The sequence below is a fragment of the Ascidiella aspersa genome, chromosome 7 (genome assembly GCF_963924565.1).
Source record: "Ascidiella aspersa chromosome 7, kaAscAspe10.2, whole genome shotgun sequence".
Classification (NCBI taxonomy): Eukaryota; Metazoa; Chordata; class Ascidiacea; order Phlebobranchia; family Ascidiidae; genus Ascidiella; species Ascidiella aspersa.
Window position 1 is genome coordinate 7,957,079 of NC_139453.1, and position 26,886 is coordinate 7,983,964.

General features: G+C 36.1%; 2 protein-coding genes across 2 annotated transcripts; both read right to left on the reverse strand.

Moving 5' to 3' along the window:
• Window positions 1-11,065: 11,065 nt before the first annotated feature.
• Window positions 11,066-16,506, reverse strand: LOC146137543 (proteasome subunit alpha type-4-like). Its single transcript, XM_083394900.1, has 6 exons — window positions 16,378-16,506; window positions 15,558-15,750; window positions 15,195-15,283; window positions 14,252-14,382; window positions 13,686-13,808; window positions 11,066-11,764 (listed from the first exon to the last, which is right to left on the reverse strand). The coding sequence occupies exons 1-6, from the start codon at window positions 16,469-16,471 to the stop codon at window positions 11,606-11,608; spliced, it is 789 nt and encodes a 262-aa protein (XP_083251026.1). The 5' UTR covers window positions 16,472-16,506; the 3' UTR covers window positions 11,066-11,605.
• LOC146137544 (scaffold protein ILK-like) lies at window positions 16,505-19,566 on the reverse strand. Its single transcript, XM_083394899.1, has one exon. The coding sequence runs from the start codon at window positions 19,498-19,500 to the stop codon at window positions 18,157-18,159; it is 1,344 nt and encodes a 447-aa protein (XP_083251025.1). The 5' UTR covers window positions 19,501-19,566; the 3' UTR covers window positions 16,505-18,156.
• Window positions 19,567-26,886: the final 7,320 nt, after the last annotated feature.

The following is a 26,886-nucleotide window of genomic DNA, read 5'->3' on the forward strand; positions in this document are numbered from 1 at the left end:
GCGTTTTTACAAAAATAGACCCTTAATCGACTGGAGCGCTTGAAATAGCTTGCGCACTGATTACTTTCACGTCATATGGTTTCGCTTGCATTTTTAGCGGTTGCTGGCCATTAATAGTATCGATTAATTTCGTTTGGTTAGCAAATGCACTAATATACAACGTTTTGAAGTGTATATTAGGAATGCCCATTACTTAATATATAACTCCGATCCAGATAACCGATATGTTATAGAAAAAATGCCTCCACCCCATCCTGTAGCAAATCGCGCAAATGCTATCCTCAATTAAACAAAATTACTGAAATTATATCATTAAAAAGTATTTCGCAATATACCAAAATTTGCTTTAGAAGTAAAAGTTATCTACCTCCCCATATTCACAGTGCTATTTTCTGTAAATTTACTTTTTAACGTATAAATTGCTGATGTCGGACTCGGGACTCGGGTAAGACTACAGAAAAATACCCAAGTCCGGAGTCCGACGTGTCTGAAATACCCGATTAAAACTGTTATCGATTTGGCACCAATACCACCTAATAGAATCGTATTAGTACCGTTACCATCACTTGCATCATATTTTAACATCCAAACCTCTGTATAAGTGGGTTTGATAAAAACAATTTGACTATAGACATGCATGGGGTAATTTTTCCCGAGACAACAATAAATAAATTTTAAAAATAAGTATTTTATGTTCTCTGGTGATAAAATCATTCGAGAAGAAGGCTTGCGTCGGCTTTCGATTTTTTGTACCAACACCAGGTTTAGAGCTTCATGGAACATATATCAAGAGATTACTATACAACAAGGATTTTGAGACTTTTCATAAATCTCTTGATTTAGAAAAAACAAACCGAATGTATCTTGAGTAAAATAATGTCGCAGTCTATCCAGTCGCTGCAAATTGTAAAAAAAAAGTTCGTTCAAGGGTGGTAGTTGCCCTATGTAATTAAGGGCCCTTTCAATATAGCATCGAGGTCAAATCTATAACACAAAGTCTCAAAGTCAGTTGGAATGCACTAGAACAGGGTTCCTTAACGTTTTGTAAAAAAAGTCAATCCCGACTTCAAGCTTGACCTTAAAGATTATGACATGTCAAGAACGAAAAAATCGTTTGGCACAAATCCTAATAATAACAACAATGCATATAAAACGAAAGCCATTGGAGATCCCTTTGAATATGTTTTTGGTTTCCTGGGTTAAGAAACAGTAAGTTACACAGATTTGTAATTCTTAGGAACTATCCTCTAAAATGACAAACTGAATGGAAAAACAGGAAGATATCCCCTTGCCGTAACAGGTAAATGACGACAATGACTTCAAATGGGAGAAAATATTGTTTTAGACTTTCCTGTCGTGATTAAAGTCAGTCATTTATAAGTTCTAGTCATTTATATGAGAAATATATTAGCCCACAAAAAAGACATCATTTTTTAATTCGGATGAGTTCGTTATTATAAATGACTGACTTTGATCAAGATAGGAAAATCTAAAGATATTTTGCTACATATTGGTTTTATAACAACAACAAAAATAAATGAACTAAAATCACAATAAACGGCAACAAAAATAAAAAGGGTTGGTAAAGTATGATGCGTATAGCTTTCATCGGCAGTTCGAAGTGACGAAATGGCGTGTTTTATGAGGCTTTAACCGGAAAGGGGGTTCACAAAATCTCCGTTAAAACAACTCGACCATGGTTAATAATTATGTAGCGACGCTGCCAGCAGTTTGTTAGCCAACGTCTCTGACGTACTAAACAAACACCAGGGGCTCTCAGGTGGGTAATAATGGCGCATGTGCATATAGAAACTCGTAAAAATAGCCATCGGATCCGCTTTTGTCGCTCAAAATACCTTGAACTGATAACTTTTTGCCACAAATTAGTGACGCGACATTTACATCGAAGCTAAACAAAGTTTCTCCCCCTTAATTATTTTAAAATCAAAACTTTTCGTTGCGTTACAAAAAAAGGGCCTATGACGCTACGGCTATCCCTTTGAAAGCTTGACAAGATAACCGATTTATCGAAGGCCCCGCTCTAAATATTTGCGATGCAAACCCGGTTTGTATTTTATTTGCGATGCAAACCCGGTTTTTATTTTTACATCTACTGCGTAAGCAGTATGTGTACATTAATAAGTGCAGTGGTGATTGCTTAAAGCAGTGTTTTTCAATCAGGTGAATGGTTCACTCCAGGGTGAATAAAAATTTGCAGGGGTGAATAAGGGTGAACCGCCAGAAATGGATGATAGCTTGCGAGCAGGGCGGATATGCCGGGTGTGCTGTTATATATAGACGAGAAACCAAAAATGTTTAAGAAGCACTGGCTTAAAATGGCAACATATCGTCACTAGTTGGTCTTGCCATGGCCACCGCCTTTTGCATTTACCTTTACACGGTTTAGGTAATTCGATAATATAAGCAGGGTTGTAACCATAAAACAAAAACTGTAATGACACAACTTGGTAGTTCTGTGTGACGTCGCTAAAATGTCCCCGATTTTAGGGACAGGTCTCCGAGCGTAAAAAGTTTAGCAAGTAAAATATGTAAATACATTTAGTTAAATATTATGGATACAAAAAAAATCTTCTTTACCTTTTTAGCAAATAACAAAATGTTAAAAGGTGTACGAATTGCATTATTACTTGCGTTAATTAAACCTCAGGTCTGCATGAAGGGAGTTATATTATTGTCACTGTAGGCCTTTTACGCCTAATACTATTATTGGTACGGTGACCCTTACACGATATCAACTCATATAGTATGAACTGGTAGCTTACAATGCTTCTAAAGTAAACGTTAACCCCACTTTCAAATAAATAAAATAGTAAAACAAAGGTAACATGGGAAATATTTGAGTTGCCAAGTTAGCTGACCGAATAGTGCCGGTTAGTTTTAGTTGCATAGTCTTGCACAAAAACATCTTTGCATATATAGATATATGGAAAGTTTTCTGGTTAATAATTAGAGCCATTAACCTGTCTGTTGACCGATTTATCTGACCACGAGATAAATCAACAACAAGAGATTACAGGTCTACCAATGGTGTCGCCAATCGTGCAGATAAAGGCTATAAAGCATCTTACGACGCTCGATATAACTGACTGCTTATACGTCAAACAAAGTTTCGTCCTGTGTCGCTGGCCATTATCTATTTTAAGCTCAAAGTTTACTGACGAAAGTATTTCTAAAGACAATTATCGCATTATATACAGCTGCTATTTCCGTCACAAGAATATTAGTTTTAAACCTACGTTGGCATGACAAAAAAACATCATTCTTTTGGGTGCATAGGGAGGTATCGCTCGTGTCATTATATGTTTTCCTCGCCATTTATTTTTACCCACTTATCAAAATGGCGTCTTTCAGTCTGCAAAGGTTAATTAGAAGTACACCTGAATCTGTGTTTTGTGACCGCTCTATACTGGGAAATGCACTAATAAGGTCCAAAATAAGGCATTAAATGTTTGGCGTGTACCCTTGCACAGTTTCAATGAGAGACACATCCGCCGACCAACGTTGCCGAGCAAATTGAGGTTCTAGGTATTAAGATCAGGGTTTCCTTAAAGTGGGATAGGTGAACTATTTTTAGGCGTACACAAATACCAATAACAGTGGAATCTAAAAATTGAATCAAAGAAAAAACTTCATTTGAAACATATGTTTCAGTGCCTTTCCTAAAGTCTATTAAGTCCTTATGTAAGATTTATAATTTTAGGGAAGAAAAAAACAGCAGGTTTCTTAAGTACGCTTTTGTTATTTTTAAATCAAGCCCCTAAAAAATTTAAAAAACCCTAATTTTAGATAAGGGGTTTCTAACCATGTTAGTGCCATTCCCCTGCAAAGTAATAAATTTTAGAACAATGAAAAATTTCTTATCGGAAAATGAGAGTTTTTAGCGATGACGTAACAAATTACGTCATAACAGTACGCACGCGGAACGCCGTTCCGAACGGCCTGAACCTTAAAAAAATTGGTAATTAGAAAAAGGGATACTGTTTTATATTATTTAACGTTTAAAAATCCAACTCATGTGATTGCCCAAATCATATATTTTTGGTTTCCTAACTCACAGGCTAAGAACCACGAATGTATATTTTGCTCGCCGAACCCACGTTTTAGGAAATGATATCACACGCGCATCGACCACAGAAAAATGGCCGAAAAAGAATTAATCAAACAATAAAAAACGTATAATAATCTCGAAAATATTGGTGATATTGAAATATATTGTTCCATCAGATTCTCTATCCGACACAAACTTTACGGCAAGTATAAGTATTGTTGAGGGGGAAAGTAACCTAGCCAGAAGTTACAGGCCGAATTAAATATTAAATTCCAGGCGATCAACGAAGGGACACAAAAACTACCTGCTAAGAAAAAGTGCCGTCAAGTTTATCGTAATGCCTTTTGCAGCAACAAGTATACACATATAGCGTTAAGGGTGGAAAGTTACTGATTTTTTCTGATTTTTTCTTTCCTAAAATGCAAGAAAAGCGTATTTTGAATTATGTCTTTATTAACAAGGCTCGTAGAAAGTTAACGAGAATAAATAAAGGCAGTACAAAACGCGGTGGCGAAAAAGCCAGCGGGATATAAACAAACATAGAAAAACGCGCGGTAAGAAATGCACGGTAACAAACATAAATAAAAAATAAAAATTAATGAAGACTGAGGGAAAAATGTGCCTTGCTCTGAAAAACGCGATGATTGAAGCTTCCAATGTTCTCATTCTATCAGTTTGAAACGCCTTGATCTGCGTTTGCAAGAGTTGCAGACTTCTGGAAAAGAAAAACGAAAATCCTAATTGTAATTTCGTAACAGACAACTAAAACAGTTTTTTTAGTTGTCATTTTCTGTAACCTAAAACAAAAATTAGTATGTTAACTCAGTCAGGCAATATTTCAATTGTAAACATTTAGTTAATCTGTGAGAAGAAACCAACGTTCTGTTTCATTTTAAATTATTTATCCTATATAAATCAGTTTTACATTTTGTGCCCAAGTTGCGACATTTTGAATCGATTAAGAAAGCAAGAAAATAATTCTATGTAACAAACTATGCATAATATGCATATATTATGTGTGTAATTATTACATGCCCTTGCTATTCGCATTTAAAAAATATAATTAAACTTTGTTGCAACGTCCCAAATTGATTTTACCGAAGAAAGATTTCTATTTTAAGTAACTAAGTAACTGTTTTATCTTTCAGTTGCTTCAATTTGCTAATTGTCGTTTCGGTTATCAACTAATTATAACCTACACAATTTTCCACGTTTTTTTACTGCCTCCCATTTTGTTGGTTTAACTGATTCGTAATTTTGTCTGGCCAAGCCTTTTGTAACAGCGGTACATAGCTATACATTAAACATTTTTATTGCCTTGCCGGAAGAAGGGTCAATTGTCAAACGGAACAAAAGTTAGGATCGAAAGTTGTTGGCCGTTGTGTTAATATTGATTTGGCTCTGCGTAATTGCGCACACGAAGCAATAACTTTTAACGAGCTAATAACGCAACACAAACGATGACAAGGGGGTATTTCGTTCGCAGGTAGCCAGGTAAAAGTATTTTTTAAAAGTGATCTAATTTCAGCAAGAATAGCCTTACTAAATCAGGTCGTTTAGTGAAAAGGACGAATGAGGTGTAAATGTAAAATTGGATATTTTATGACCTTATAAAACGTTCGTCGGTTTACTGTTGATTTTTGTCGACCTTTTATAGGCCTACTTTTTGTTTGACTTGCTTAACCTCCACATTAAGAGATGTTTAAGATAGGACTCATTTCATGGCTTTCCTAAGTCATTTTAAAAATTCCTTCGACCTATAGATTTGCATTTAGGAATCGGCATAAAACAAGAATACGACAGTTTTTTTCCCCATAAACATCGCATCATTATATCTATGTAATTATATATTTAGTGTTGAAAGTCAACACTATTCGCCACCAAGCCGGTACTTTTTATGGTAAACTAGAGATTGTTTACTAAGCTTAGGGTTTTGTATTTATTCTGTGACCCTCTGTCCTAATATACTTACTGCGAAATCTGGTGAAGCCCCGTTTTGAGCTTGCGTGAAAGCAACGTCGAGCCATTCTGGCGCACAAAACCTTCCAGTTTAGATTTCCGACAGACATATCTGAAATTCGGAGACAAAAAATGCGATCAGACGCTTACACACAAAAGTTTTATTTTTGTACTAAGCAAAAGAAAGTAAAGTAAGGGCTGAATAGTTTTTTTTTTTTAACTGAAAGAAAGTATGAGTAAAGTAAAGGGTAAAGGGGTAGTGGCTTGTTCTTCCCATTGGCCAAAAAGGAGGCCGGGAATGCCTGAAGTGTTAGTATTGTACAGTCCCAGTCCTCGGGACAACCATTCTCCCATAAGGAGATTGTGCCGCCACTTGGAGGTATAGGGCCCGAGTTAAACTGCGCATCGGCAAAAGGTCAACATTTTCGCCTTTTTGGTTGTGGTAATAGGGTCACAATATAAGTGTCAGAACGATAATAATTTTAGTATTTTACTGCCCCCCCCCCCCAAAAAAAAGAGTAGGGAAAAAATGGCAGGACACAAACCCCACAGTGATCGGGTTAAAGACCACCGTAAGGTAGTGGCAGTTTTTTTACATTGACCAAAAAGTAGGGAGGGAATATCTGAAGTGTCAGTATTTGTTCGGGGCCAGTTGTCGGACAACCAATCTCCAATTGAGGTGCCGCCACTTGGAGGTATGGCCAGAGTTGAACTCCGCATCGCCAGAAGGTTAACATTTTTACATTTTTGGTTATTGTGTAAGTGCCAGTAGTAATATAAATATAAGTGTAAGTTTTAGTATTAACTGCCGCTCACCCCACAAAAAAACGGTTTTACCAGGAAAATGGCAGAAAACTGCCCGCAGTGATCAATGAAGACCACTGTCAGGTAAGTATCACAAAAAAAACACAGAAATGTTAAATGTTAAAATCAAGTTTCATAGAAATTTTAAATCACAGAAAAACGGCTTATATCTCAAATTTTACTTGGTTTCATATTTACACTTGGTTTGACTTATAGCTCCGCAATCCTATTTGTTCAAACATGTCACTTGTGCTATTTGCCAATGTGTCTCGTTGCAAGCGCAAATAAAAAGTGACAACTTACGATTGTTCTGAGCACGTCGAGAGTCCCGTATGCGACTGTAAAGCCAATGTTTTGATGAGCGTTTGCTGGAAACTGCAAAAAACAGGGATCTAATGTGTGGTTTAGTGTTAAAACTATATTTTTTTACATTAAAAAATAAATGCATGTGTTAAAAAAGCATATGCTTTGCTGAATCTTAATTTAACGTATTTTTTCTACTTAAACGATTTACATTTTAATGTGCTTACAATTGGCCTAAAAAGTAAAAAAAATCGACTACTACAATTATATCAACCCTATAGCGTTAAACCAAACTATCACATTTGTAAAAAGGAATTACGCGTTAAATTATTTTCCTACAGGTCAAAAACGAAAAATAAAATAACACTCGTACCGCTTACCTATTTCTGCAACTAGCATGCAGACCAAGAACATTGCAAGCAATTTCGTTGCGGCCGCCATATCGTTAGTTTAGTTTCGGTAGCTGACTTGTTCAGTTGAAACTCTGATTGTCCGACACCTGAGGGTGGGCCTTATATGCGAGTCTTGGAGTTGTGTACGCACGTGAAAAAAAGCATAATGTTTCGTTCACACGCAACTAAGTTAATGATTAGAGGACTTTTGTCAAATAAACGATTTCTTTACGGACGATATTTATCGCGTACGTTTTGGCAGAATACACGATACTTTCTTTTTGACTCTGTTACCGATGCCCTATTTTGGGCGAGAAAAATTGCGCTACGAACATGTACCGAATGCGTTATTGCTATAATCCGACAGGCAAAGTTGTTGACATTGAAACGAACAATGTGATGTTCCATATTTAATTAGGAAAAAAATTTGCGCTTCAAACATACAATTGCTTTTTATTTATTGTAGCCTTTCGGAAACGTGACATTTAAAGTGGAAAAAGCTAAACCACAAATAATTACTAAAATACCTACTCTGATTCTATATCAGATCACCGCCGACAAAACCCTAGAATCGGGCGTCGCGTATCGACTCCGTAAAATCGATAAGCTCTTTTTTTAACTATAGTCTGCTGCCACTTTCGGTAAGCATCAACGTTATCAGTTGGCGAGTGATGAAACATAGGCTTGGTCTTGCAAAGCACACATAAAACTCATTGGTCAGACGTTTGTTTGGAAGTTTCGTTTGTTTTAAGGTATTTTTTATCAAAATAAACGACTAGCACAAGCAGGCCTCGGAATTCAAATCTTGGAGTTTTACTTGTTTACCTTCCAAGCAGAACTATGATGCCTTCAATCGCCTTGTGTCAACACATACACCTCATGGTGAAACAAGAGGGGGGGTATTTTTTGATGACACCTATTGGTAAACGGTCATTACCGTGATGTTTCAAATAGCTAAATTTCTCTCGTTACCAAACAATATCACAAGAACTACAAATGGCAAAATTAGAAAATGCTTGCACGCCCAAAAACCGTCAGCACAACGAACTTTAAGAAATGGTATAAGATCGTTAAAGAAATGATATAAGATCAAACTGGCGGGACCAATGTCCGTCGAAAAAAAGGATATGTCTTTCGACCCAGTTACAAAGAGGTAATTGTACATAATACAGCAGTAAAAATTGAGTAGCCTACTTCTTAAAGCAGAATTAAACGGTAAATGTTGCAAGTATGGCGCTATACCTTAAACCGCTATATCAACAAGGTCAAACTAATAGTGAAAGATTGTGTTAGCATCGAAGTCCAACGACATTTTTAGTCTCTTAGTCAAAGCAAAGAATTTGAATTCAAACTCTTTGGTTGAAACGTAATTTTCACGGACTAAAAATCATATGCTATGCTAAAATGCTTAAAAATTAGCACACACATCATTGACATGCACATTCCTATTAAAATACTTCTCGATTTAAATGTAATTGATTGTGAATAATAAAATATAATTCTAGTTCAAATTCGTTTTTTTAAGAATTCGGTAATTTTAATTCTAATCTAATTTGAGAAAACTCAAAATGATCTAATTCTAATCTAATTTTAAAAAGCTAAAATAAATCTAGTTGTCCAAGTCTGGCTGCAAAGGCGTTAGCTTTACGCATTTATTTTTCTTTTTTGTAAAATTCATAACGTAATTTGTTTTGTTTTTAAGTTAGCTTCGCGCATTAGTTTTTCTTTTTTGTAAAATACATGACATAATTTGTTTTGTTTTTAAGTTGTTGTTTTTTTTGAGTGGTTTTGTAAAAAATGTTATTTGATTTATTGTCCTCGAATCAAACACATTACGTTTCCAGGTTACCAAAAGAGCCAAACTCTGATTTTAAAGATTTCCAGATATCTCTCGGTTCCCTTGAGCGTTAAAACGTCACCCCTGTGTGCCGCGAATCCTCGGTTGGGAACCACTGCCCTATGCCAAGAACCACAACACCTGTTTTGCATTACGTTTAGGTCACAATTGAGCCATATCGAAGTAACAAGTTTATTGTTTCGCCAGGTGTAACTGTTAGCACAAGCTTGATTGATGTCACTTCGCTGGGGTGTTTTATGATAAGATCAATAATGCGCGATTTCGCGAACAGTTCCGTAATACGTCACGAAGTAGGCGCCATGGTGCAATTTAATTACGACTTGATTAATATTTACAGATGTTTCCAATGGCTGTGGTAACTTTCCATGGCACTTGGCGCAACAACTAGGAGAATTGATACGGGAATACCATTGCAGTGTGTAGCTCAGTATCGATTGGTCCGAATTTCAGTATATTTTATTAAATAAATCACTCTTGTAAGACATCCTCACAGATGTTCTCTCTTACCAGCTTGTCAAAACCATTTTCCGTTTCCTCGATTTCGTTCAGTTACCTCCGGTTGTTTACCTTTTCCTTTTTTATGAATTTGCATTTTAAGATAAAATCGATGCGTTTGATAACCGAACACGAGGGAAATTCCCATATCGATTTGATATCGGACGAGTACCGATACTACCACTGAGCATTGGGTTTCGGCTGCGCTATTATCGGACGCCCCTAGCCCCCTACTTAGTAATAAAACTATTTTTAGATTTGGGACTGAACTTGTCCGTTCAAAAATACTAATGTTTATGAATTTTGGAAGACTAGCTACCGGTAGAAGTTTATAAAAATAGCCGTGATCAACAACTAATAATTTGTAGTAGAGCCATTAAGAGGCCCAAATAAAATACCAGTGGCCATTTTGTGGGCTTAAAAGTCATAAAACGTTATAGCACGTACAGCAAGCAACAAACCGTTTCGGTTCGTATTCTCAGTGCGTTAAATGTAAAACTTCTAGTAATCGGCAAATCCACGGGTTTTCTTAAGATTTTCAATATGACCACGTGACATGTTATCTCTACTTTAGCAGGTCATAAGAAAACTCGTAGGTAAAGAATGTGAATGTTTGGTTGTGAATCTTTTTAGTGTGCGTATATTATCCGAGAAAAGGGATTCGCCAGGATTCAAACTAAACGAAATATATCTAAAAGGTTTTGGTGGGATAAACTGTATAATTTATGGTTAGACAAACTGTATCTACACAATCCCGTCTTAAACGTGCATTTTAGGCCGCTGAATAAAAATCATAAAGGAATGGATATTTGTGCGATAGATCTGCAATCAACAGAAACGAGAAGTGTTCAAAATGCTTCGAAAACATCGAAACTTCAAGCCCAAAGTTATCTTAATCTCTGGTCAATAAATGGGTGTGCAGCAGGCGTTTTTTGACAGGAGTTGATTTATGTCTTTTGGAAAGAGCCCAGAAACTTTGATGCACCTGTAGAATTCTGTACATTCTGCGAAACCCTAGCTGGAAAGTCAACAGGTTATCTTTTCTAAATTCAGGCCAAGATAACAACTTTCCAGGCGATCGTTATGTACATATGATTTGGTCGAAAACAAGTCGAGTGGATAGCCATTGTAGAGGCCCCAGAACTGATAAGACCTGGCTTAAACACATGGCGATAATGACCGGCGGCTGGTGTGGATTTTTTTATCTTTTAGCGATAGAGTAATGACAAAAATCAACAGGACAAAGTCCGGGCTTGATAGGACATTGCAAAACGTTGATTTTGCAGCGGTTCGTGGTTAAACAATCATAAAAAATCGCCTGTCGGACTTTGTAGTAGGTTACAGAAATGTGTTGATGTTTTTTCGTACATGTTCAATAGGTTCTATTCGCGACAATTGAACTTCTGCGAAAGCAGCTCGACAGCGCCCACGCGCGACCAGAGAAAAACAGAGCACACAAAAGTTGGAACAACAGCGTTTGGAAAAAAATCTGGGAAAGTCTCGCTGCAGACAAACGAAGAAAAAAACCCGATGCTAGGGCGTTTTTGTTCCGAAACTTTAAGCAAAAATTTAGAGCTACCTATTTCGTCTTTGCCTACGAGAATGTACCTATAGATTGGTTGGTTTGCGACCAGTTCCAAATCATCAGACTTTCAACTAAAAGAGAACAAAAAAACGACGGTCCTTTCGGCTAAAATTTGGTAACAGCCGAGGCCTGAACAGTGATCACTTCTTTGGTTTGGATGGAGTCATTTTCTCTTTTTTCTCGGCCTCGATTCGCGCCTTCTCCTCTTCGTATTCCGCGCACAGCTTGTCCACCGCCTTCGGACTAAGGATCGTGATGAGCGTACGACCTTCGTGACGCGTCAAGGTCGCGATCTCAACCTGCGAAGGTTAAAGGGTGAAAGTGACACGTGGTTAAAGGTTGGCGGCTAAAAAACGATCGAATCTTAACTAAAAAACAATCTTTTGAGTACTAATAAGAGCAACTCAGTGCACCGCTTTAATTTGTTACTTTTCTAAAGACAATTTTTTTAAATTTTGGCAACGGTGACGTCCAAAGCTATAGCATCCACTGCTCCCTTACATTTTCCCAGTGAAGGTCAAAACAACACAATATTGAGCATACAGTATATCAATAAATTAAAACAGTACACTACGCATTCTTTGTATTGACACTTCTCAGTGGGTATTAACCGTGTCCTCATTTAACTTAAAACACAATAACAAGGGTTTTGGGGGCAATTTTAATTAAAATATGACATCTGGGGTATTCCATAACATCAAAATCATTTAGATTTTATCGTATACTTGCTTTTATACTCTCACGGAAAGTTATTAATCTTAAAATTCACCCAGTACTCCAGATTGGTTTCGAATGGTGTTACAAAAGGCTTTGGCAAAACGACGATGAAAAAAAAATACAGCCAACCATTTCGCTAATGTATGCCACGTTTTATACCCTTCTGAAAAAAAAATCGTAGGCCACTTCTGTCTTATAATCTAAACCTATAGGTTCACACGAAAAAAAAACATTCAAAACTGGTTACATCCGTTGCATTCAACGGCCAGGGCATAAGCAAGTTAGTTCAGCCATCTGATAAAAAAACGATTCATTACGTAACTTCGTTTTCCTGTCCAAAAGAAATACACAACCACACGCGTTGCTTTGTAACACATAAGTCGCCATCAGCGAGTATACGTCCATTAGGGCTTTCGGTTCGCGGAAGTAATCAAGGGCGACCAATAGGCTTTACAGCAAACGAGGCGCTTATAAGTCCTCACAATTCACTTAAACGTGACTGCGAATAATTAATGGCCTTGTTGAAATGAGAAACGGAACAAAGTAAAGTGCGCGAATTGTTCTGGGCGGTAAGGCTCGATGTGTTAGAGCTGAACAACAACATGTAGCGCGTTATAAATCAACCCTGTAGCTACTAACGGTAAGATTACTGATAAAATAACAGACACAAGCATATAAAAAACTTCAAAAAACGTTGGATTCTTTTTATTTTTTCAGTAATTTTTTGTGCCAGCAGCAAACAACTCTGCAAAACTGGAACTTTGTAGGTAAAAAACAGACTGCTTACAATGTGTTAAGCGCAGCCTGTTTACACCTTGTAAATAGAGGAAATAGGACTGTTTCCGGGCATTTAATGTGGCACGTTCAACCGTGTAAAACTCGCAAGATTTTTCTAAACTGGTTTAGCGAACTTGTCGCGACGGCAGACCCACGGCAATGTGAAATTATTCACAATGTAAAAAAAGCACGACCATTTTGGTAAAAAAAATCAACTTTTGGTGCTCTATACTTCCATTATTTAATAAATGCAAAAAATACAGTTCACACGCATCAAACTAAAAAAGTATGGGGGTAGACACCCCAGGTTTTTGCTTAGGGTGCTAGGAGCACACTACGCACTTCAAACTCGGAGGACAGGAGTCAAATTGTGTATCTTGAAGTGACATTTACAAAAATGTTTTCCAAACATAGTGGGTTCTACCACACTTACAAAGTGACCAATTGATCCCTTGTCAGTATTGACCACGGCAACTGTTTGGTTGCATACTTACAATTTTTAACCATTTTTAATTCTCCCTTTGTCTGGAAACATAAACTCCCTAAAACTAGTAAATATCCCTTTCTTATGCGTCCCCGTACCGATGCAGTCACGGCAACAATACAATACAAGCCACATTTAAGTCATCATTTCTGATGATAAAATCGAGCAAGTAAATCTATTTATATTTGGATGAATACAGGAAATTGAAGACGAATTGAATCGCTTGATAGCGAGTAACCTACCCTTTCTGACGTAAGTTTATTTGTGTCTAGCGTCTTGCTTAAAACTTTAACTGCCAGTTTCAGGGCGTCATTCAGGTTGGTTTCGTCTTCTTTGTATTCCTGCTTCAGCATTGAAATGGCAGCCTATACGAAACATCAACATACATGTTAACAATAGTTAATTGTATTTGGAAATGCAGTAGGCTATTTCGAACAAATACAAATGCACATAATAAATGTAAATTTTTTAAGATTTTTTTTTAATTTATTTATTCGGATTAAAAAAGTTGAATATAAAGTAAGGCACACAGAGTGACAATTTGTCTAAACTTACAAAAAAATTTAATAAATTTTAAGAAGCCACAAACTTTTTGTCTTAGGGTGTACACATAACTGTGGTTCTCAAAGCAATAATTTCTTTTTAAATGATAAAATTTGACTGGTGACGGCTAATAAAAAAAAACACAAACAAAATGATATGTTACTTAATGGAGTACCAGATAAGTAAATAAAAAAAAAGTACCAGATAAGTAAATAATAAAAAAAACAATCTAATAGAGATGTTTTTAAATCTTGGTTTTTACAACCTGGCTGTTGTTTCCAATACAAGTTCCCTTCCAGCCACCGTAGTTTCCACTCGGATCAGACATGTACAGCTGGAAGCCGTAGTGCTTGTCCCAACCCATGTACAGGACAGAGATGCCAAACGGTCGCATTCCTAAAGAAAAATACAGGACTTTATAATAAGAATTAGGGATTTTCGGTAATATCGGACGGTATGGAGACCCGAAGTTAAGTGGAAGGATCAGTGCTTGTCAGATTCTAGGGTAATCTATAAGGCGATTGCGTACCAGATTGTTGTTGGTATTTCAGCCACAATTTAAGACCAACTGTATTCTACCTTTCTACCTTCATTTACCAAGTGATAGTAGGTTGAAACCTACGGCTACTAAACTTATTTAATGTTTTTTTTGCTTAAATAATGTGAAAAAATCCCTTTAAATATTTCAATTTTATAAATTTGGCTTGTTTAAAAATATTTGTGAAATTACAGTACTTTTTGCCTAAAACAGTGGGCGGCAAACTATGGGCTGCAGAGCCATTTTTAGGGGGCCGCGAGTCACTTTTAAATAGTTTAGTGTTATCATGTAATTGTGGGGTGTGTGATATCTGTACATTCAGCGCTAAAAAGAGTACTTTGGGCTGCGACAAAAAAAGTTTGCCGACCACTGGCCTAAAATATGGGGTACCAATACATTGTAGTATCAAACAAACCCTAACAGAAATGACTAAATAATTGTATTGGACATGCCAAGTAATATGAAAGACAAAGTGGGTGAAATACTATAGAAAAAATGAGTATAACACATACATTAATTTATAATTAAAAAAAAAATGGCATAAGTTCTATATAAAATTGTTTCTAATGTAAAACAAAGCAACAACAAATAGCAGGTAAATTTAAATTATTTGGTATGATTTATGATCTTCAGTGATAATATTGAGATGCATATTATTTAGCAAGTATACCTCCAAACTGTGTGTAAGCCTGTTTAATGTCGCATAGTTGAATGACAAGCTGTTCAACTGGAATGCTCTCTTGATAGCTCAATTTGTACCTGCAACACAAATTGAACCTTAAACAAAAGCAATAATACACCGATATTTTGCCTAATATATACAGAAATCTTGAATTTCAGACAATAACTTTGGAAACTTTCAATTACTACTTAAAATGCATAAAAAAATGATTGATTGTATTCATAATTACAGTAAGTACTGGATTGCATTTTACCTTCATTTAAATACCAGAGTTGCGACTAACATTAGTATAATAATTAAAGGTTCATAGGCCTCACATCTGTACAAATAAAAATAGCATAAGAAAGCAACCTTTGTGCGATCCTTCTTAGGTCTGCAACAAGCACATTTGCATCGGACGTGATTCCAGCCACACTACATGCGATATTGTCCTCCAGAGTATAAATCTTGTCGGAGAGAAACACATCATCGAGGAGTTTATGAACGTTGCGCTTTTCGGCGGCAATCACGACTCCGTCGCTTGCCAAAATACCAAGACATGAGCCTGCACAAAAAAAATCGTTAAAAATTTAGGTTTGGGCGAGGTATTTTGTAGGATAACACACATTTTATAACAAAACAATTCAAAGGCGTTTAAAGGCTTTTCAGAGAAAATTTATAGTTTTTTAAAGACGGAAAATTAGATCACTTAATATGTTTTGATTATAACTCTAAACAAAACAGTACAAATGCCATGGTCAACCACATAACAAATAGTTCTACATTTGGTTTACTGAAGCACTTCTAAAGACATAACTCAAGCTGCAAATAATATAAATGGAAAGGCTACCAATTTTGCAAAAAAAATCAGGATTTGTTAAAGACGTTTCAATACGCAAATCAATATAAAGACTTTTTTAAAGATTTCAAGACTTTTAAAAATCCTATGTTAGATGAGAAAATTATTTTCAATCCAGGTAGAGGTGGCTGTTTACTGAGAGAGAACGTCTAGTTTTATGTTATTTAACTTATGAATTTTATAAAAAGTTTACAACAACTTTCAAACAACACTATGGTTACGTAGTAACAAATAAATGATCAAATATCAACTATAAACAAGCTTTTGTCAGGTATATATTTGGCTACATGTTTGTTCAACCAATTTCCTGTTGATACAACAAAAATAAAATACCTGCATGTCCAATGGCCTCCATTGCATATTCCACTTGATACAATCGGCCCTCTGGCGAGAAAATTGTTGTCCGAGAGTCATATCTTCGCGACATTTTACCCAATTTCTAACAAAAAACTATAGAAACCTAAATAAAATGTCAGCGCATATTAGTTTACAGAGAAAATACAATGAAACAAGTTATAAAAACAGGTTGATATATAGATCACTGAATAATGTACAACACTTTAAATGTGCAGATTTAAAAAAAATTCTACACTAAGCTCTGATACACAATGAAAACAAAAACTTGGCATTCAAAATGGTCTTAAAGACAAGACGTAGAAAGGTTGCTATTTAAAAAAAATAGTTAAACTCTTTTGATATTCAGTAAGATTAAATTTAGATTAGTCAGTAACAACAAAGCATTTTAGTTACACAAATAACAAGCAGTACTGTAGCGCATTTTAACATGAAACTTAGCAACAAAAAATTTGCACAATAAATTGAATCAAGCCAGCTTGTTTCAAAGAAACCACTTTAATAGTAGTATATGGAATCCTTTATCAGTGGTGAAATGGGAAGAATGTTTAATACCCAAAATAAGTGAATAATGCAAAAAATGTTCATAAAACCAAGCCCACTATTAAGGAAACCAGGTTAATACTAATTCTTTGGCTTTAATATTGTTTATTTGAAAAAATGGTATATATTCTTAGAAATAAAATATCATTTATATCATTAAGCTAACCAAGAAGTACACGAAAAATGAGTTTAACCATTTAACTGGGCACTGCAATACACATTAATTTGTGGTTAGTATTACTCAGGAAAATATATAAAAATAGGCATTATTTATGTACAATAGATCATGTGATATAAACATATTTAATCAGCAGCAGGCAGACAGTTAAACAAATGAATACAATAGCGTTATAGACTTCTATGCTGAAGTTACACAACTTAAAATAAACACAATTTTAACAAAAAAGCGTCAAATTCACAAAAAATGTACTAAACCCGAAAATCAAATTGCTAGTAAATGATATACAAGTGATTAACGTTACATTGTATACTTCAAAGTGCAAAGCATACGATGCGATAGTGTGGATAAGTACATATACAGTTGTGCTATATAAATTTGAATATACATTTTAAAAGTCATTTAATAGACATGATCGAATGATTAAGCATAAGCAATTTAACGTATTCGGAAGCCGAATAAAATATTACGATTGTACATGAAAAAGAGCTGTGAATAAAGTTATCAATGAGGCAACGCAACTCCTTTAGGCAGGTTCTGTAACACTGTGTGCTCTTATCTGATATATATAAGCATGAAAATTGCAAACAACATCACTTTACATCAGGCAAGTTATAAAATCTTTGTATATCAACAAATATGTATATTACTGTAACAACATTTTTGACAGTTAACACTATTGCTAGATTGGAAACGATATTTTGGTTTGACCATTTTAAAAACGATATTTATTTTCACATGAGCACAGACCTACATTGCAATTCAATGAAAAGTTTTGGTCACCGACAAAAATAGTGAAGAGCTAACAAAAGTTTTTTAGTAGAAAGTGATAGATTATTGTTATTTAAGTAAAACCGTATTTACATATATTTGGTAACAAAATAAACATGAAGTTTCACTTGATAACAAAGCAAATTTACCAAGCAACCGAATGGCATGATGACATAGTTTTCATTGAAGCCGCATCTTCCCAATACTGCAATCTTCTTTGAACTTGCATTTTGAATTTGAACAATTTAACAGGCTTGAAAAGAAGTTTAAACGGCCATCTTTTGAAGAATCGGCAAAATCATGTCGAACTTTGGTCGCTTTGCTGCGTCCTCATTCATACAGATCTTCATTAACTTGCAAATGTGCGGGGAAATTCCGGGTGGAATCGAGACCCGCATGCCCTCGAGTGAAATCCTCATTCCGCACTCCATATTGGAAAGGTCGGAAAAAGGAACTTCGCGGGTGACCATCTCCCAAAGAAGGATGGAAAAGCTCCACATGTCGGCCGACTTGCGATTGATTTCCTCGTGTTTTCGCTGCAAAGCTTCCGGCGCCATCCAAGCAGGATCGTAGAATTTGCCAACTTCTTGAAAGGAGAACTTGACGTCGCCCATGTTAATTTTACAGTTCATTCCATCTTCGATCATGATGTGCTTGCTGTTAATGTGGAGACGGGGAATAATGGGATCGAGAGAGTGTAGAAACGCAATCCCGTTTGCGATATCTGTGGCAAAAAGCAGCGCTCTTGCATGATCGACGGTTACGGTAGACTCGTGCAGGACGTTGTACAAAGATCCGACAGCAACATGTGCACTTATGGTGGCCAGGGTTTTTGGGGTGTTGACGATACCCATTACTGGGAGAACATTGGGATGGGAAAAGATGCGCAGACGGAGGTACTCTTCATGAAACTCGCGATTCTTTCTTGAAGTAAGGTCTCGGATTTTTAATATTTTGGCTATGATTTCCTGCTGGCCCCAGCGTCCCCGCCAAGTCTCCCCGGAATGCGATGAGGCAACCTTGCCTTTCAAATTGAGCTGTCGAAGGTCAACATTCTCGTGTTTAAGAGTTCCATTCTTAGCTCTGGTCCTTGTGGTACCCTTCCATACAGCATCCTTGTACTGGATCTCATTCATGTCTTGGCCGAGGGAAGCCGCCAGTTCAGACAACTTTCTTGCCATCATTGGTCTTGCTTTGCTGAGTGGCGTCTGTCCGTATTTATTGCAGATTGTGACCAGTGCTCCGTTGGTCACTAGATCTTCGGCACAGACAGCAAACTGACCAAAGCAAGCGTAATGCAAGGGAGTGTTGCCGTGCTCATTTACGGCATTGACATCAGCCTTTTGCTTGAACAGCTTGCGCATGATGTCGTGGTGGCCCATTTGTGCCGCGTTGTGAAGCGGAGTATCGTCACCCATGTTGGCCGCATTCACCCGGGCCCCACGCAACAAGAGCATGTCCACGATGTGGGAATGCCCCTCTCGACAGGCCCAATGCAGTGGACTGAAGAGGTGGTCGTCGCCTTGATTCAGGTCATTCTCCGTGTTGTCCAGCCACACCTTGACGGCGACCATGTTGCCGTCCTTACAGTGGGAAAATATGTCATTCATCCTGATCTAAATCCAGGCAAGGCCAATTGCCACAAATTGTTTTCGGCTATTTTATTAGCATCAACGAACTTGTCTGTAAGAAGACAAAAGCAAATTCATAAACACAAGAACCCATTTTGTATAATTTAGTTGTTTATCAATGTTTTGTTCAACCAAATGTATTACACTAAATTTAATGTTCAATATTTAAAATGTGAAGTTTTTTCAAAATTACCCAACTGGTCGGAGGGGAGCATTAACTTTATTTTTAACGTCTGTATGCAATATCACAAACGTTAGCCAGTGCTTTAAACAATCCACACTTTAAAATAGTTGTTGTTAAAGGCAATAATGGGTGCTGGTCTAGAATCCTACTACATTTTTTTCAAATAATGTTAGCAATGCTATCAACCCAGGTTGGAAACTTTGGATTTTGCACGGGGGAGATGATTTTGCAGATTGAAATTGAGCGGCTGTAATAACATTTCTGCCAAAATTGCGCGGCTAAAATAATGTTATTTGTATAATTTGCACAGCTGAAAATGGAGTACCATACTGAAAACAATTAGTGCGTCAAAGATTTATTTTGATTTTATATGAAATATGACAACAGCAGAGTGGGAAAAAAGCCTTACTAACAAGCCTTACTTTTAAACCTGGCTACCAACCCCATTACAAAAATATTTCATGCCCACCTGAGTTTAGGCTAATTTTCTATTTAAATAATTGTTAAATAAATGCAAATTACTTGGATTCGGGTTGGTCAAGTATTATATGTGTTCCCCCAGTTTGCAACGTCAAATTTAATAACTGATTTCGTTACTGAGCCTATAAAAATTGTAGGATTCTTAGAACAGCAGCAAATAATTCTAGCTTGCAATATTTAGCAATGTGATGGCATTTTTCATTATACTTGACTTGTTAACTAACCACACTGTTATTTTCACTAAAATGCTTGTACAACAACAAGTCAATGAGAAGTTTTGGCGCTCTTTCACTATTGTATGTAAAAATTAAAAAAAAAAAAAACTTTCTTCAAATGCCGCATACCACACATATTGTTTTGGTTAGGGTGCGGGTTAGCGTTTGGTTGAGGGTGGGTCAAGTTATTATTAATAATAAACAAAATATTACTTGACCCACCCTTACCCAAACGCTAACCCGCACCCTAACCCAAACAATATGCGTTGTGGTAAGCGGTATTATTAATATTTTTTTTGCATAACTTTTCACGTACAATAGTGAAAGAGCGCCGAAGTTTTATGCAACTAGTTACTACATTATCATACGGATACGAAATATCAGTACGTCGACCTGCATTTCCACCAACATTCGAGTTAATCTGTTTGGCAATATTTTATAAGGAATTCGCTAAAGTATTTCGCTTTTTTCTAAATCTGCTTATTACTCAACAAGATAGGAAAACAAGTAATTTGAAATTAAATCGCAACGAAAAATCCATTTACTTTGAGCATTACTGTGACATTTAAGAGCAAAAGCAGCGAAAAGGCTAGTTCAACTATTTAAACAAATGCCGATAACATCTAACAATTTTTTTAAACCTCCGAAAACTCCATTTACGGCGTTTCGCACGCTTAAAACGTAATGACTCAGGGTGTGTCAATCAAAATTCGAGCAAATTTTGCCGCACGTCCGATGAGAGGATCGCGCATTAACGTTTCTTGGGATGAGTCTAGCAATAACATACGAAACAAGCACAATATTTTACTGGTCAATTTGTTTTTTTAAGAATTTGCGTTAGGGTCATTTATAGACCCAGATATAGTAAAACTAATCTTTTCAAGCTGTTTTGCATGACATGGTAAACGTAAAACTAATCAAGATTGCTGTGCGGATATACTTAATAAATATTTTACCGCAATCAAAAGTTATCTTTTATTTTAGATTTTGAAATGCACATACTAAATTTAAGGCATACCAAAATTGAAATACATTAACGCACACTAAATATTTACATCTTTAAATGTGAAATTCGGCGTATTCGACCGTTCGGCGGCACCTCAGTGTTTTGCAATGTTAGTTGTTCGTTTATTGCTACGGTATACAAAGAGGTTTAGAGAAATCGCTGAAGAAGCAGACTAGAGATGACTATGTTGCAGTGTTGTAATGACTTAAGTCAATGACTTGACTTAAGTCACTGATTTTAAATGACTTGACTTGACTTAAGTCTTTTGGGCAAAATTACTTGACTTGACTTAAGTCTTTCGGACCAATGACTTGACTTGACTCAAGTCATTTGAACGAATGACTTGGGTTGAAATAAAGAATTTCTTCAAGTATTTTTTTATAAAATTGAGCTATTTGTCCAAATTTTTGCACAAAAAACAAATTGCTTGCTATATGTTCCGTTTTCGTTAGTTTTTAGTTCAGTTATTGTTCATAATCATGCGAGTTTAAAAATTCTAATAGTTTAACGCTTTATTTTTATGACAAGGACATGACTTGAAGTTGACTTGCTCTAATTATGACTTGACTGGGACTTGACTTGCGCAACTGATGACTTGGACTGGGACTTGACTTGTTATTTATTCGAAAAGACTTGACTTGGACTTAAGTTATTTTACAAATAACTTGACTGGGACACAGTGTTGCAAAGACTTAAGTCAATGACTTCACTTAAGTCATTGGTTTAAAATGACTCAACTGGACTTAAGTCTTTTGGAAAAACAACTTGACTTGATTTATGTCTTTTGGACAAATTACTTTGGTTGAAATGAAGTGTTTTTATGAGGCATTTTTTTATAAAATTTGGTTATTTATCTTAATTATTGCACATAAAACAATTCACTTGCTGTGTAATGCGTTGGTGTTATTTTTTTACCGGTACTTGAGTTATTGCTCATTATCCAACGACTTTATCGGTTATATTAGTTTAATGTTCTATTTTTGTGACCAGGACTTGAAGTTGACTTGCTCTAGTTATGACTTGACTGGGACTTGACTTGGGCAATTGATTTAGACTGGGACTTAACTTGTTATTTATTCGAAAATACTTGACTTGAAGTTAAGTTATTTTACAAATGACTTGACTGGGACTCAATTCACTTTGAGTGACTTATTTACAACACTGCGTTGAAAGTGAGACGTTGCTTCCAAAAGTGTAAGGGTAATAGGCTAACACAAGATTAGGATGGTTTATACAACACGCTTTGCAAAATGTGAACAGCGCAATAAACGCTTTTTCCGCTAGGCAGTATTAGAGAAGTATACATACGACATTAATCCATTACTTTTAAACATGTTGCTTAAAGAGATTAAAAGGAAAGGTATATATTTTTTATAATGCTATATGCACAGAATTGAACAGTCGTTTGCTGTTTGATAGCTCTGGCATTCGTTGAATTATAAAAAATTAAACGAAAGTTACTGCCTATCAAACTTATAAAAGCTATCTTTCTAAAATCATCCATTAAAATTAGTCAATTCGGCTGTAACTAAAAATTTGATTAAATACAATATGCCGCAATTCATAAATGTCACGTCCAAACTTCAAGGATATTTATGCCACAGTAACCCGTATGGTGAGGGAGGCCATAAACACACAAATTTGTCAATGTAATTGCCTGACTTAATCAGTTAAATTGCGTATGACGCGTTGCACGTTTATTTATCGCTAACAAGCAAATTTCAGTTACACTTTAGTATGACGTCATACACCGACGTTTGTGACGACACAGCACTGATACGTCACACCTTGTGCTGGATACAGCTAATGTCTAGTGGGGGTGTACACTTTCTAGCAGACATCCGCTTCCTTAATCTAATATTAAAATTTGCAACCGGACAACAGGTTTAATTTAGCAATAGACAATACCCCAGCGTAACGCAGCTACATGGAACAACCGGAGGAGAGCATTTAAATCGAGGAATATATTATATGAAAAACTATAGTTAAACTTTCGAAAGTGAATTTTGTAGGAATTTTTTTAACGGGAGTAGGCCTATAGGAATATGTTCTTATACGGATTTATCTTACTTCTTCGGATTGGCATTATTTGTGGTAAGTTTTACAGTAGATATTTAAAAAATGAAAAAATACCGCTGATCACGCCGTAAATCAGTCAATTTAAAATTCTAAAGAAGTTTTGGATAACATTATTCGGCAGCATTGGGATAAAGTTTTTTTTTTGTTTTTTTAGTTTATTTTGTTTATTCTAAGTTGATTCCACTAATTCGCTTGTAAACTTTTTTGGGGGAATACCCAATTATCAGGGGCGAATCCAGCATTTTTATTTGTTGGGTGATAACAATTTTTAGGAATGACGTGACAAAGTTAAATCATAAAACAATAAATCTTCGAAAAATAGATTTCCTCAAAACGAACCAAACTCGTATACAAATGTATAGAAGTACGCACGAAGCGCGAAAAGTTTTTGTATATAAATACGTAAAAGTTGGCAAAAATAATGTTTAAGGAACGGTCTACATCAAAAAACAAAAAAGTTTAAATTATTTTTCAAATGACAGCAACAGGTAAAGTAGCAAGCCACTGGAAAAGCGACGAAATGACCGACTACTTAGTTTCGACCGCGCGGGTTCCATACAAAAGGGCCATTGATGATTGCCGAGCTACCAATGGGTCTCTCGCTCGACTGAACATCACCGACGGAAGTCTGCTATTCGTTCGTAGCCATTTAAAGCGAACCAGTGGTAAGAACTTTTTTAATAAAGCTTATCGGTGAAAACAAATCGGAACAGTACGGAACAGAGTTTTGCTTAAAAGAATTTTCACAGATACGCCGTACCGGTAGAAAAAGGTTACCGGTCCATTGCGTCATCTTGTGAAACGCATTTAAACTAAGATTGTAGTTGTATCTTTGTGCACTAAATGAAACAAAAACCTCAGATTTCCTAGGATAACTTGCATTAGACGTTCGAGGGTGACGTAACTTTGTGACGTCATCTTAAAATAAAGTCATGTGCGCTCCGGTAAGAACTTTTTTATCGTTCCGGTAAGAAAATTATTCTACTTTCACCACTGATAAAGACTATTAATGCGTTTTTTTTGTGTTTTGTCATTAGTTTTTATAGAACTAATTTATTCCAATTAATTAGAAGATAATGCCGCTTATATGCGAATTATTATTTTGTTTGAAGTTAAACCATATAGGGGTCAACTAACTACGGCCAACGGCATATTTCCCCAATGATGAAGATACGGGCATATTTTTCCAGAGGATGTATTTGGAAACGTAGGATGTTTTTCGAAGCTAAATTGTGATGCAAAATTAGGTTTGCAATAGGACACGGTGATGTTTACATAAAGCTTTGATCTCTTAAAATTCCAAGATTGATTCAACAAATTGTGTCATGCTGTGCTGTTAATGGGTATTTAGGCATTCGAAAATTTCATCAGAATATTTACGGGACAATTTTACGGTTTGCCATTGACCAATTCCTTTGAGTTAATTGTCAATACTAAGGCGAGAGTTTACCACAAATAAATATCTCGAAAAAAACGAAGAGTAAAGGTTTTATTTTCACTACAACTTGACATCCAGAAAAGCACACACTTTAACCTGATTTTAACCCTCTCTTTTGGTGCATTGATTTCTACCTGTTCGATCATGTAGCTCTGAACTCGTCATTTTTCGTGGACAACGCTTCCCAACACGGACTGGGCAGGCTCGACAACAACAAATGTCTGACAACATCGCCGTACGTGTTTTCCAAGCGTTATTGCGACTATCCTCTCCCCTACATTTGCCAGAGAAGCGTCGGTAATTGGCACTTTTCAAGTTATTCATAAATGACTAAAGTACCATGATAATGAATTGCAAAACTGACATCAGTTATTTTATCAAGTAAGATGAAATGACCGATCTCAGGCATTATGAAAGTGACGCAAGCGTGATTGAAAGTAATGCGTTAATGTAAGACTGTAAAGCATTTCTATCATGCTTTTACTTTTCCCAATTTGTATCATCTCTACTTTGATCAGACGAAACACGGTTGTGCGAAAACTTGTCGAGAATTCAATACAATGTCTTTATAACGTGCCACCTGATTCCTTTATTTAGAATTTAGACAAAGTCGGCCATTTATTCATATAACTTGCAAAGATACATATAACCTGTAAAGCATTTCTGGCATGCTTTTCAATGTATTCAGCATCGAGTGGCGGCATTATCATGATGATCCAGGCCCTTGTTCCAGGAAAAACCTGGAACGCCTGGACTGCGTGGAGCAAGTGCGACAGCGAGTGTTACGTCGGGAACGTGAGGAGGTTTCGGCTTTGCGTGGAATTGGGAAGGGGTTCGGACCTATGCGGAAACCGAGATATCGATATACAGGTGAACGTTTTGATACAAAACAAAACGACCGTTGGGTTAATTATGACCGTTCGTTTTAATTTATAGTTTTATTAGATGATTTGCATAAAGTGCCTTATATTATTGTTGCTAGTATGCTGTAAATGCTTTACATTAGGACTACACTGTGACAACAATGTAACGACAAATTACGGTTGACCAGAAACAAAAAATAAACAAATGAAATATCGTTATAAACCTTGAATAAAACTTAAAACTGCAATATGTTGAAGTTCTTTGCTAAAACTTGTTTTTAAATTTGTGGCAATTATAGAATTCCTATTCTAAAGGTTAACTAAATTTGCTTTGTTAACTATACTGTAATCACTCAAAAAAATTTCAAAACGTTTCGATAAAACACGTATAGTTCTTACATTAACTTTTTCAAAAATTAGGAGTAGGCCACTTTTAAGGTCTCAAATTATAAGTTTCCCCGCACTCACAATATTTAACGGTTTGTGCATTCCAGAACAAGCCATGCAACGTCGGGTTTTGTCCCAAATCTCAACTTACCGAAACCTTCTCGCCATGCAACGCCTCCTGTGGCCAACGAGGCATGAAGCGACGGTACTTAACCTGCAATATCGACAAGCTTGGCGTCCCCAGGCGTTGTGAAAATGCAACGTGGGTCGACTGCAAGATCACGTGTGCGGGACCAAGAGTCAGAAACACAACACTCAACTCGTCGGTTTGGACTTTAAATCCGAAGAAAGAATATTCGAACTCCCGTCGTAAGTAATTTGCTGTGTGTAAAGCGAATCAAAAAACGCATGAAGCATGTATCATGCAGCAGAATAAATGGATTTGTAGTAAAAGAGATAAAAATCGCCCTTCTGGTTTAAACGAAAGTATAAAAGTTTTTTTCGCCTATACTGGTATCGTCGGTTCCTATATTTATAAAACAATTAAAAATTTAAAACATATGAAAAGTTTAAAAACAAAACATCAGGTTGTCAGAAGAAATGTTTCTGATGGTAAAAGGCATTTTATAAGTAAAGGGCATTCATAAACTATCATAGGAAACCGTTTTTCTGATTAACGTGAAATCTTATTTTTTGTTAATTTACGATTAATT

Coding starts and splice junctions, on each gene's coding strand:
- LOC146137543 (XM_083394900.1), bottom strand. CDS start 16,471: ATGTCGCGAAGATATGACTCTCGGACAACAATTTTCTCGCCAGAGGGC. Junction 15,284..15,557: donor CTAAGAAGGATCGCACAAAG/GTTGCTTTCTTA, acceptor TTTGTGTTGCAG/GTACAAATTGAGCTATCAAG. Junction 11,765..13,685: donor ATAAACTTACGTCAGAAAGG/GTAGGTTACTCG, acceptor TAACCTTCGCAG/GTTGAGATCGCGACCTTGAC.
- LOC146137544 (XM_083394899.1), bottom strand. CDS start 19,500: ATGAATGACATATTTTCCCACTGTAAGGACGGCAACATGGTCGCCGTC.